The following is a 12,871-nucleotide window of genomic DNA, read 5'->3' as shown; positions in this document are numbered from 1 at the left end:
TCTCTTGAACATTTAAATTACTCAGAGTACCTCGACTTGCTTGTGTTGTTAACAAAGTCGTCTTTATAGTTATCTTAATAGATTGTATGCTCTTAATTACCAGGGCTATGTTTGCTTAGTTTCCTATTCTTGTAGTGACTAGCATAATGCCTGTATATGCCTGTATACTGTAAGCACTCAGGAAATGTTAATTGATAGAACTGAATTAAATTGGAAAGAAAAAAGCCCAATAAGATCCAGAAATTGGCATTTTTTAGGGAGTCGGTGATCATTCTGCAGTGTAAGTCCATATCTGTAAAGATGGCTCTGGAATGATTGAGCCAAGGGCTTAGATTTAAGCCATTAATAAATGGCTGCTGTGTTCAGATCCAAATCACTATCTAAGTGATAAAGCTGCATAATTTATTATTTTTCTCATAGCAACTCTGTATAATTTTTAATTCACTCATGAGGAAGCAAAGGACAGAGAAGCTTTGTGACTCATTTGTAGTTAAACAGAAAAACATCAGTAAGAATTGAAAGACTGTACTGTTAAAAATATACTGACATAAGACTTCTGCCAAGATGGAGGCGTAGGTGGAAACACTGTGCCTTCTCCCACAACCAAGTTTGAATACAACAAAGGTTTGGTGAACAAAGATGCAGCCAAAGAACAGAAAATTGAAGTATACGGAAGTCTGACAACAACCAACCATTCAACCAGACTGGTAAGAGGGGCAGAGCCAGCAGTGGAGTTGGGATGGGCAGGAAAGATCCCCTGTTCCCAGGCACCCAGGCAGCCCCGCGTCAGGCAGACCCAGTGAGGGTGCAGGGCGGCAGGCCGGCTGGGCTCACATATTCGTGTGCAGATAAACCAGCAGAGGAGTGAGCAGCAAGATGGACTGTGCAGGCCCCAGCGGCGGCGGGAGGCAGCAGAGGGGGCCGCCATTGCTTTCCTTTGACTCCGCCCCAACATACAGCATCACAACCCAGCAACTGAGTGGCCCGGCCCTGGTGAACACCTAGGGCTCTGCTCCTCATACATAACAGGCACGAACAGTCCAAAATATGGCTCAAGAAGAACTCAAAGCCCCAGAGCCAATAACTCTAAGCAAAAAAGAAATAGCGAACCTCTCAGATGCACAGTTAAAAATACTGGTGATCAGGATGCTCACAGAACTGGTTGATTATAGTCACAAATTAGAGGAACATATGAAGGCTAAACTAATTGAAATGAAGGGAAATGCACAGGAAACCAATAGTGATGAAAAGGAAACTGGGACTCAAATCAAGGGGGTGGACCAGAAGGAAGGAAGAAATGACCAAAGAGGAAAAAGTGAAGTTACAAGAATTCAAAAAAATGAGAAGAGGCTTAGGAATCTCCAGGACATCTTTAAACATTCCAACATCCGAATTATAGGGGTGCCAGAAGGGGAGAAGAAACAGCCACGAGTGGAAAACTTATTGGAACAAATAATAAAGGAGAACTTCCCCAGTCTGGCAAAGGAAATAGACTTCCAGGAAGTCCAGGAAGCTCAGAGAGTCCCAAAGAAGTTGGACCCAAGAAGGAACACACCAAGGCACATCATAATTATATTAGCCAAGATTAAAATGAAGGAGAGAATCCTAGAAGCAGCAAGGGATAAGGGGACAGTCACCTACCAAGGAGTTCCCATCAGACTGTCAGCTGATTTCTCAAAAGAGACCTTACAGGCAAGAAGGAGCTGGAAGGAAGTATTCCAAGTCATGAAATCCAAAGACCTATATCCAAGATGGCTCTATCCAGCAAAGCTTTCATTTAGAATGGAAGGACAGATAAAGTGCTTCTCAGATAAGATCAAATTCAAGGAGTTCATCACCACCAAGCCCTTATTATATGAAATGTTAAAGGGACTTATATAAGAAAAAGAAGATGAAAAATATGAACAGTGAAAGGACAGCAAACTCACAGTTATTAAGAACCACACCTAAAACAAAAGCAAACCAAGAGGACAGCTAGATCAGGAGTGGAACCATAGAAATGAAGAATACATGGAGGGTTAGCAATAGGGGAGTGGAAGGAGGAGAAGGGGGGAGAAGATACAGAAAATAAGTAGCATAGACGGTAGGTAGAAAATAGATGGGGAGAGGGCAAGAAGAGTAGGAGAAATATAGAATCTAAAGAACTTGAGACACATGGTCATAAACTAAAGGGGGGAAATGGTGGGGGAGGGGGTATGCAGGGTGGAGGGGAATGAAGGGGGGAATAGAACAACTGTAATGGTATAATCAATAAAATATATTTAAAAATATACTGACATAATTATTAAATGTAGTATTCATGATATCAACCTGAAATTTAGTGATTGTACTCAAGAACCCTTGAGCTCTTTTAATAGAAATCTAAAAATATTTGTCATCTAAGAATTCAAGCTTTATGGAGTACACAGTGAGTTGATAACAGAGCAAAGAGGCTGCCAGGAGACTTGAATTCTGGTCCCACTGTTTCTGACTTTGAGCAGTTCAACCTGTCTGTGCTTTTTCTCTTGTGTCAAATGAGCAGGTCAGATGAGAACTTTAAAAACCTTTTTTTTAACCTCACCCAAGTCCTGTTTTTTAATTGCCTTTAGAGAGAGAGGAAGGAAGAGAAAGAAAGAGAGAGAAAGGAACATCCATTGGTTGTCTCCTTATACGCACCCTGGTGGGGAGTTGAACCCCCAAACTGGATTGTGCCCTGACTAGGATTCAAACCCACCACCATTTGACTTACAGGATGGCTCTCCAACCAACTGAGACATACCAGCCAGGGCTACACAAGAACTTTTTAAAGGACTTTAGTCACTTCAGAGTTCTGAGTCTGTAAATTAGATAGAACTTTTAATTTTCCAGAAAGACAAAGTTGGAAACTGGTTTCTTTCATGTAGTCTATTTAAGTTCCCTCTTTCAGTATTTCTTGCTCTCTGTTTCTGTGTAGCTGAAGTCCCTCTCCACTTCTTTTTCTTTAAGAGAGGAGAGAGAAAAGTGTGGTGTCATTCTGTTGTGATTTGTAATTGAAGTGGATTTCACAGTGCTTGCTTATATTCAGACTTAAATTATGTTTTCATATTAAGAAATATTTCAAGGCTTTATGGTTCTGTGATGGTGTTAGTTAATAAGAAACTTTAGACCCAATATTCTATAGGTCTTTGCTTAGAGATCCATGTGCACAGTTAATTAAATCCATTAACTGCAAAATCGGAGTTATGTGCAGTGTGAATATATTTTATTTCCCTCTTAAGAATGTAGGAACAAAGTCATTTTCTTGAATCAGTCCTCTTTCTCCATTCTTATCAATATTTTATTGGCTAGTCCTTCAAATTGCTGGTTTAAACTCCTTTAAAAGATATCTAAAATGACCCTGGCCAAGTGGCTCAGTTGGTTGGAACATCATCCTATACACCAAGAGGTTGCAGGTTCAATCCCTGGTTGAGGTGCATATGAGAGGCAACCAATCAATGTTTCCCTTTCTCTCTCTCTCTCTCCTCCACACTTTCCCCTCTGTCTCTCACTAAAATCAATAAACATGTCCTTGGGTGAGGATTTTTAAAGAAAGGATCTAAAATGATATTTTAGAAAAATATTTTATGACATGGAAAAATATTAAGTGAAATAAGCAGGTTATAGAAAAATGTTTTGCCTTTTAAAAATTGATATGTACCTGCAGAAAAAGACTTTAATTATATAACAAAAAGTTAAGTGTTTGTGGATGGTGAAATTTTATTTTTCATTTTATGTTTTTCTGCAATTTTTCCCCTATAATGAACATGTATTATTTTGGTAATCAGAAAAAAAATAATTATGTAAGGAAGCACAACATCTCCCTTCGCGAATATCCATGCCTTTACTTTTTCCCTTTGCATCTTCCTGCAAACCCTCCATGGTTCTGTGCAGCCCACCAAGTAAGGTTCCCACCCTGCCTGCCCCACAGGAGCCTGCACAACATGGCTTCAGCCTCCCTTTCCATTTCATCACTGCCCTTCCCTCCCTGCACAGTTTCTCACAAACCCTTGAATGTGTTGTATAGTTTATATTAAGTCTTCCAGTTATTGAAGACAAAATTCTTTTAGAACCACCTTTAAGTCTTCACTCTAGTATCTCAGAAAAGCTGCCAATTCTCACCACCTCCACTGCTGCCATCTGGTCCTCTGGGTTCGTGTGACAGGCCCTGACTGCTTCCTGTTTCTGTCCTGGCCTCCACATGGCAGCCAGAGGTTTCCCTTTAAAATGCCAGTTAGATCTTGTCATCCTTCTGTGAAAATCCTCCTCATCCCACTCAGAGTAAAACCCAAAGTCCTTCCTTACAAGGGCCCAAGAGCCCCATGTTCCTTTTCTTACTTTACTTTTCTATATCATTGTACTATACTGATTTTTCCTTTTTTCTTCTTGTCATTCTTCTTTCAGCCTTTCTGAAGTCTTCCTTTTCTTATTCCTCATCCTTATCAATTGTCTTTGCTGGTTCCTTCCCTGTCCCTTACATAGGAATATCCTATAGGGCTCTGTCCTTAGCTCTCTTCTTGGCTTGCTCTGAACCCCCCCCCATGACTGCATCTGTCCCATGCTTTTAACTACTGTTTTTGCACTAATAACTCTCAAATTTGTATCTTTCGCCCAGCTTTTTTCTTGAGCTTCAGACTTTATTTCTATCTCTCTCCCCGACGTGTCTTACTTGATACCCTGTGCCGCATATTCAAAAGCAAAGTACTGACAACCTTCTCCCCCCACAACAACACATCATAACAATAGCAATTGCTTCTCCACAACTCCCTGCCTTGGTCAGTGACCCACCTGGTTATTTAAGGCAGCGTCTTGGCGAGTCATTCTCAACTGCTCCCTCTGCTTTAGCACTGCCGTGTGTGAGGACACTTCTCTCTCACATTGCTCTTTTGAATACATTCCCTTTTCTCAGTTTTCATTGCTCCTGCCATAGTTTAGATCTTCATCCTCTCCCCACCTTTTTTTAAAAAATACTTTATTTATTTATTTTTAGAGAGAGGGGAAAGGAGGGAGAAAGAGAGGAAGAGAAACATGATGTGTGAGAGAAATAGCGATTGCCTCTCATGCCCTGAACTGGGGACCTGGCCTGCAACCCAGGCATGTGCCCTGACTGGGAATTGAACCAGAATCCTTTTGGTCCACAGATCAGTGCTCAGTCCACTGAACCACACCAGCCAAGGCAATAGCATTGTCCTTAAAGCATGTACTCTGAGCCAGAGTGAATGAGTTCTAATTTTGGATCTCCTGCTTACTAGTCATGTGACTTTAGTCAAGTTTCAGAACTTCTTTATGTCTCAATTTCCTCACAGGTAAAATAGAGATAATTTTAGGAGGTTTAAATGATTTAACATACATAAGGTGCTCAGAATATTGCCTGACACATTGTGTTTGTTATTTGTACCGTTATAGTACTGCCTAGCTGACTTCTGTACCTCTGGTCTGTTCTCCTCCTACAACATTTACTGTCCTGCCAGAGTTGGCTTTCAAAATTGGACATCTGATCACATACTCCCTTTTTAAAAATTTCTGTGGCTTTTCCAAACTGCTTATATTCAGCTCATCTCTTCTGACCCTTTTCTCTCACTCTCTGTTATAGCTATTTTAAATAATTGGCAGTTTTCCCAAATAAACTGTGATCTTGAATGCTGTGCCATCTTCGCACATGTTATTTCTATTGCTTGAAGTCAAGTCCTTCCTTTCCTGTTATTATCTACAAATCTTTAATGATTCTTCAAGACCATGTTTATTTTATATCATTATTCTTATTTTGCTTTAATTATTTTTTTGTATTCAGTTCTCACTTTTTACATAATCAGATTCATCAGTTAACCAATCATAGCTAACTGTCATTGAAAGCCAAGTATAATTATGCTCTGGAAGATATGAGACAAGTATAACTTGCTCTTAAGAAACATATAATCTAGTAGGAAAACGAGACAAACTTGAAATATTAAGGGACCATTTCTGAGAATCCTAAGTAGAGAACACCTGAGTAAGCTCACAGATGGGGGAGAGTAGAGCTGTTAGGGTAGTTATATAGGCTTAATGGGAAAGTAGGATTTGAATTGGGGCTTGGAAGGATGGTACAATTTGCATAGGTGGAAGGAGGTGAGGGGATGGCCTTCGTGGCCCAGGGAACAGGGGGCTCAGAGGTGGTTGTTGTCAAGTTGCTAAGTGGAGAGGGCCTGATGAGAAAATGTGTGTATCAGAGAGTGCTGGGGTCATGAGGCTGCCCCAGTAGATGCTGAGACAGGCAGCAGGTTGCCACTGGGATCTCCAGAGCAGAGAGCATCCCGAGGAACTGCTGTATTGTAATGTTCTAACCTATGCCAAGCTGTGCTGCAGTCCAGGGCAAAGGAGCTTAGTATTTCTGATCCCATCTTCATTCAGAATTTTGATATTGTGTTCAATGTAGATTTTTTTGCATTTAATTTTGATTTTTAAAATAAAATTTTAAAATAAAATCATGGCATTAAGCCATGATTTATCTTGGTTACTTTTTAGATACTCGCCTTTGTCCCTTAGTCCTAATCCTGTGTTCTGTTTCTGAAGTTTGATGGAGGGGATATGGGTGTTTATTATTATAATTAATTGTGGTTTACTTATTTATAAATATTCTTTGGATAGCAGACAGCAGCTGATAAAAATAATTAAGATAAATTAGAATTTTAAGATTAATTTGGAACTTTGGAACCTGAAAACTGTGAAGGGGAAAGGAGTAGTTCCGGGCTCCTGAGTCAGTATCCAGGGAAGAGGATCCCTCTCGCTGCAGTGGGTACAGCGCAAGTGGAAGAGAGTGATTTTGCCCACATCTAAGGGAGTGGCTGACAACCCAGGACAGGGGTCCCAGAGGCTGTTGTTCACTTGGAGGGAGGCCTTGAAAAACTCAGCTGCTATAGCAAGAATAACTGCTGGGGGCAAGCTCCCGCCAGTGGGCCACACAAGGTGCATGGTCCCACATCTTACACAAAACAAACCCACCAGCCCTGCTTAGAAGAAGCTGCTCACTGCTTACCACAGGGCTGTGGCCCAGGAAACAGTGGGAGATTTTGTGAACTCTGAAGATACCTCAGTACTACTGGGGTCCAAGAAAAGTGGTGGTGTTTGACACTGAGGGTATTTACTAGTACATCTAAAAATGTAAAATCTGGAAACTGTGAAATCTATTATTCCTTAGCACATTAGTGACTTACTAAAAGATAATTTTGAGCCAGGGAAGTCAATTAGCATGCAGCACAAATCTCAAAAAAGGCCAAGGGAAAGATTGAAAGGTGCAGGTTCCTCCCTTTGCTTGTCCCCAGGTGAACTGGTCTGTCATTTGATGTGACCTCCCAGTCAGTGCCAACATTCAGTGAGAGCTGTTTTAGGCTCAGGGTGGACGTTTTGGCACAATATGTAAAAGCCACAGGCTAAATTTTATCATCAGATAAGTGGGTGGTCACGGAAGATGGCTGCTTCCTAAAGCCGAGGACCAACATCCACTCAGCCACGCACTCGCTGGGATAGTGACTCCTCCTGTTGGCACTACTGGCAAAGTAGTTCTTCAGAGCTGAAGAAGAGAAAAGAGTGTTCCAGACCAAAAAAAAAAAAAAACAGCTGAAGAAATTCGTCGTTACTAGACTGGCCTTACAAGAAACATAAAAGGAATTCTCCAAGCTTTTGAGCAAACATCTGAACAGAATGAAAACCTCCAGTGCAAGAATCACTTGTGGTGGAGATACAGAATGAGGGACTATCATTGAGATAGAGCTCATCCACTGCAGAACTGTAGTGCTTACCACACCTGAAGTGAGTCCATAGGGGAATCAGTCATGCAGCCTGTAGATTTTCTTATATGTAGCTCTCTCTGGTGGTACTGTATGTTCACCTTATTGAAACACTGATACAGTGTCCAGTGCTACTGGCATCTTCACGTGCACACTCCTTCCCGGTGAGCAAAGGTCTTCGAGTTGCACCAGACCTCCCTTAATCCTGGCGGAAACACATCAGCCACACTGGTTTTGGATTCTGTGACTGGATGAACTAATTAAGCACTTCCTTTTAGGCAACTCTGTTAAGCTCTCTTCTCGAAATGATAAACTTCCGTGTTTCTTCCACATTTAAACCTGTGGAGCCCTGGCTGGCGTAGCTCAGTGGATTGAGCGCGGGCCTGTGAACCAGACGATCGCGGTTCGATTCCCAGTCAGGGCACATGCCTGGGTTGCAGGCCGGTTCCTTGCAGGCTAACTATCAGCAGGGGTCGCACAAAAGGCAACCATACATTGATGTTTCTCTCCCTCTCTCCTTCCCCTCTAAAGATAAGTAAATAAAATCTTTAAAAAAAAACAAAAAAACAAACCTGTGGAAACCTCTCCCTCCCCCTGTTCAGTTGACACTCCCTTAACATTCACTGTCATGTTTCACAGTTATTTGTGTCCATGTTGGTCTTCACAAGGCCACGGGCTGCATGATGGACGGGACTGCAGCCTTTTATTCTCCTCTTATTCAGGGCCTTGTACAGTGATTGGCCCAGAGCAGATGCTTCATAAATGTTGAGTTGGTAATCAGGGGTTGAGGAGTTTACTAAAATTTCTGTATTNGGTTCGATTCCCAGTCAGGGCACATGCCTGGGTTGCAGGCCGGTTCCTTGCAGGCTAACTACCAGCAGGGGTCGCACAAAAGGCAACCATACATTGATGTTTCTCTCCCTCTCTCCTTCCCCTCTAAAGATAAGTAAATAAAATCTTTAAAAAAAACAAAAAAACAAACCTGTGGAAACCTCTCCCTCCCCCTGTTCAGTTGACACTCCCTTAACATTCACTGTCATGTTTCGCAGTTATTTGTGTCCATGTTGGTCTTCACAAGGCCACGGGCTGCATGATGGACGGGACTGCAGCCTTTTATTCTCCTCTTATGCAGGGCCTTGTACAGTGATTGGCCCAGAGCAGATGCTTCATGAATGTTGAGTTGGTAATCAGGGGTTGAGGAGTTTACTAAAATTTCTGTATTTCTTTCTTAAATTTTTTAGGCTGCAGGAATTAGTTGATCGAGTGCTGGAACGTTTTCAGGCATCCGGATTAATAGTAAAAGAGTGGAATAGTGTGAAACTTCATGCTACCGTAATGAATACTCTCTTCAGGAAAGACCCCAATGGTAAGTCCTCCAGAGAGACGTAGCATGGTTTGTGATTGGTAAGACCAAACGATCTCATCCTGGGAGTTTGAATAGAATGGGCTGTCAAAGACTTTCTGCTATATCTTCCTTTTTTGATCTGTTAGCTTGTTTTAATGAGCACAGTGGAAGAAGTGTGCAGGGACATATCTAGTATGAGATTGGTGCATACCAAATCTTTTATTGCTGTCACACATGAGGTTGCCAGATTTAGCAAATAAAAATACAGGGTGCCCAGGTAAATTTGGGGTAAACAATAATTAATGATTTTAGTATAAGTATGTCCTATGCAATACTTGTTGGCTTACTTTGAAAAGTAAGAAGAAGGAAGATTAGCTAGTAAAAGAAAATGTTAGACCAGTGGTTCTCAACTAGGGGCAGTTTTGCCCCCCAGAGGATACTTGGGATTGTCTGGGGGCATTTTTGGTTGTCACAGAGGCTAGAGGCGGGTTTTTAGTGCGCAGAGGCCAGGGACACTGCTTAACTCTCTACAGCACACAGTGTAAACCCCCACAGCAAAGAATTATTCAGTCCAAAAGGTCAATAGCACCAAGGTTGAGAAACCTTAGAGTAATATTCTTTTCCCTTATGACATCTGAGCCTTTATATAAAAATGCCTATTTTAGCAGCATGGATACATGGAGCAGACCGACAGCTGTCAGAGGGGAGTGGGGGCCTGGATGAAAGAAGGTGAAGGGATTAGCCAAAGAACAAGTATGCATAACCCGTAGACATAGACAACAGTGTGGTGATGGGCTGGATGGAGGTGGGCAAAGCAGGGTAGGGGTGGAATGGGGATATCTGTAATAGTATCAGCAAGAAAAATAGAGTTAAAAAAATTTTAAATACCTACATTTCAAAAAGGATGATCTACATTTCAAAAAGGATCTTTTTTTCTATCCCCACTCCCCAAGTGAAAGCTTCTTTACACATTCAGCATCTGTTTGATCAAGAGCCACAGATTCAAGTTATTTGCAGCTTCTCTTTCAAAGACATAATATTTAAAATTTACCAGCACCGAAAACCCATATTTAGTGTGTGGTTTTTTTGCCTCAGTAATTCCTTTATTTTGGTTTTAAATTAATCACTTGTGGACAACTTTGGAAGTGGTAAGAATGACTTACAGATACACTTAAAAATACTGAGTCAACAGCTAAAGTGAATGGTATGTTTCTTAGGACAGTTCTCATTTTGTCATTTGCTACATTTAAACTCAAGGTCCTTATTTATACCTCATCTCTTTCCTGAGCTATAAAAGCGCTAACTGGGGAATTGGGAAATGAATAACAGTTAATCTCTACTTCCACTTCTCTGCAAGCTTCATTTGGAGAAATGAGCCCCAGAAAATAGAAAGTGAGCAGAATTAAATCAGCATAAAGGGACCCCAAAGTAGATGGATGGAACCAACTTTTTAGGTTAGAAAACACTCCCATAGACCTGTTTCTAATCAGAATTGCCATCTGCGAAAACGCATTGAGCAGATAGCGGTTATGGAGAGAAAACACTGAACCACAGCTGGGGGACTGGGCTCTGGGCCTGGCTTCCCAAATAACCAAAATTATAACTTAAAAGCATCAAGTAAGTGCTTATGTGTAGGGAAAAAGTGTATCAGTAGACAAAAATAACTGTCTGTATTATATATATTTATGTGTATTTAAACTTTAAAGTTGTTATGGTAATGATAAAATCAGAACATCTTAGAACCAGAAGAAATCAGAGAGCTCTCATTAGTCTAATTGCCCCAGAGCAGCAGTTCTCAACCTTGTTCATCTCATGGCACGCACCAACTAGTTACTAAAAGTCTGTGGTGCACCAAAAAATATATTATATTTTTGCCGATCTGGCAAAAAATAAGTATAATTTTGATTCACTCACACTGGGCAGCTGTTGTTGTGTTGGCTGTTGTCATTTTTTTATTTGGTAGTCTAAGAGAAAAGAGGTTAGTGCCCCTGACTAAATAGTCAGGTACTGCACGTAGCAGAAATTCTTGCAGCACACTGGTTGAAAATCACTGGCCCCAGAATATAAATAAGAAAATTTGTCAGTAACCATTGCCATTGTGCATTACTATTAAAGGAATCATTTTAACTATGAAGTAAGATAATGTTTTTTTAACATTAACAATTATATATGAATTAATAAAATTAATTAAGCATATTTTCTACATAATTCATATTGAATTTAATAGTCTCTTCACTGATTCTTTGTTCTGAGAAAGGGTGTTTTTATTGTCTCCTTCATTCTTAAGACAAACAACACTTTTTTTAATTTTTAACTTCTTTGTTACCAAGGAGCTCTTCTTTACTTTGAGGTTTTTCTCTGTGGCTTTAATTTGGAGAAGTGTTTCCGGGATTGTTTTTTTGAGGAGCTATTTTTCTATGTATACTCTTACATGTCTGCTTCACTATTATTTTTCTCACATTCCTCAGTTTTCCAAGACTCATGGTATAAAACTGGTAGCAGATATATTACATAATCTTAATTCTGTCTCATTAAAGGCACCTGTTTTGATGCTAAACACCACATGTGTGGTGTTGCAGTATTGCTCCCCTACAAGTTTAATAAATTTCTTTGCATGATCATCTAAATTCAAACTGGAAAGTTTAACCCTTAAGGTTACTGCTGTGCTTTGAAATTTCAAATAGATGTTCCCAATGAAACATGATCAGCTGTGTCAATTTCAATTGGAAAATGGTTTTGTCATTTCTAATTACCGTCTAGTTCTGCTGGCCACTCAGTGCAGAAATCTGTGAGCTTCACAGAGCTTTTGGTTGCTATAGGATCCAAATGTGGAAAATTGGGGCTCTTTACTAGTTCTAGATTTTCTCTCCTTTGCTCTGGGCACCTCCTTTCTGTGGGATAACCCCTTTGAACAGGAAGAGGTATTGCAGAGGGGTTTTTTTTAGAAGATTTTATTTATTTTTAGAGAGAGGGGAAGGGAGGGAGAAAGAGAAGGGGAGAAAGATTGTTTCTCGCACACACCCCAGTAGGGAACCAGCCTGCAACCCAGACATGTCCCCCTACCAGTTTGGAACCAGCAACTTTGCAGGATGACAGTCAACCAACTGATCCATGCTGGCCAGGATAGTATTGCAGAGAGTTTAAACGCTGCTGCAACAGGGGGGACACTAGGCCAGTCCTAGGAGGCAGTGCCTTTCTTCTGGGTGGCTTTTCAGATCTGGGTGTTCTCTCTGTTGTACATGGGTTTGGTTTCAGGGCTCCAGGGCCAGCCAGGTGGGGAGGCAGATGGCTGCCATGGCTGGAAGACAGCAAGCCAGGGAGAACAAGCCCCATATTTATGTTTTATTTTCTTTGTTGGGACCTTGACCTTGGTTTTAGAAAATATGGGTTTGGAGAGGATTCCATCAGGACTCAAACCCATAAACTATTTGTAGACTTATAGTTTAGGACAGTTTTTATGTCCTTTTTGTCAAAGTACATTCTTTTATTTCTCTCAGATATACACCAAAGATCCCAACTGGAAGTCACTTAATATTGACCCCATTTGATTAAAGCCATTGTAGGACTAAGAGATGTGTAGCTGTCCAGTTTTTAGTTCCACTGTTAATGTTTTCAGATACTAGATTATATTTTTATAAAGACCTTTCTAAATAAATTACTATTTTACTTTTGGGAGCAGAGATCAAAAAGGTTCACATGGCTCAGTCTTATTTGGGTAGTTGATAGAATCTAAAGCTTTATTCTTGTTATTGTTCTGATAGATTACATT

At 40.7% G+C, this 12,871-nt stretch overlaps 1 protein-coding gene across 5 annotated transcripts in view; it reads left to right on the top strand.

The window, feature by feature from the left end:
• ASCC1 (activating signal cointegrator 1 complex subunit 1) overlaps positions 1-12,871 on the top strand; it is a 152,379-nt gene that overhangs the window by 98,768 nt on the left and 40,740 nt on the right. For all 5 annotated transcript variants that reach the window (XM_037055838.1, XM_037055839.1, XM_037055837.1 and 2 more), the window contains one exon: positions 8,999-9,123. In XM_037055838.1, the coding sequence (XP_036911733.1) occupies positions 8,999-9,123 (125 nt within the window). The remainder of the gene's footprint in view (positions 1-8,998; positions 9,124-12,871) is intronic.

The sequence above is a fragment of the Sturnira hondurensis genome, unplaced genomic scaffold (assembly GCF_014824575.4).
Source record: "Sturnira hondurensis isolate 20B ecotype Veracruz unplaced genomic scaffold, ASM1482457v3 Scaffold0008761, whole genome shotgun sequence".
Taxonomy (NCBI): domain Eukaryota; kingdom Metazoa; phylum Chordata; class Mammalia; order Chiroptera; family Phyllostomidae; genus Sturnira; species Sturnira hondurensis.
This window is presented reverse-complemented; position numbering and strand designations above follow the sequence as displayed.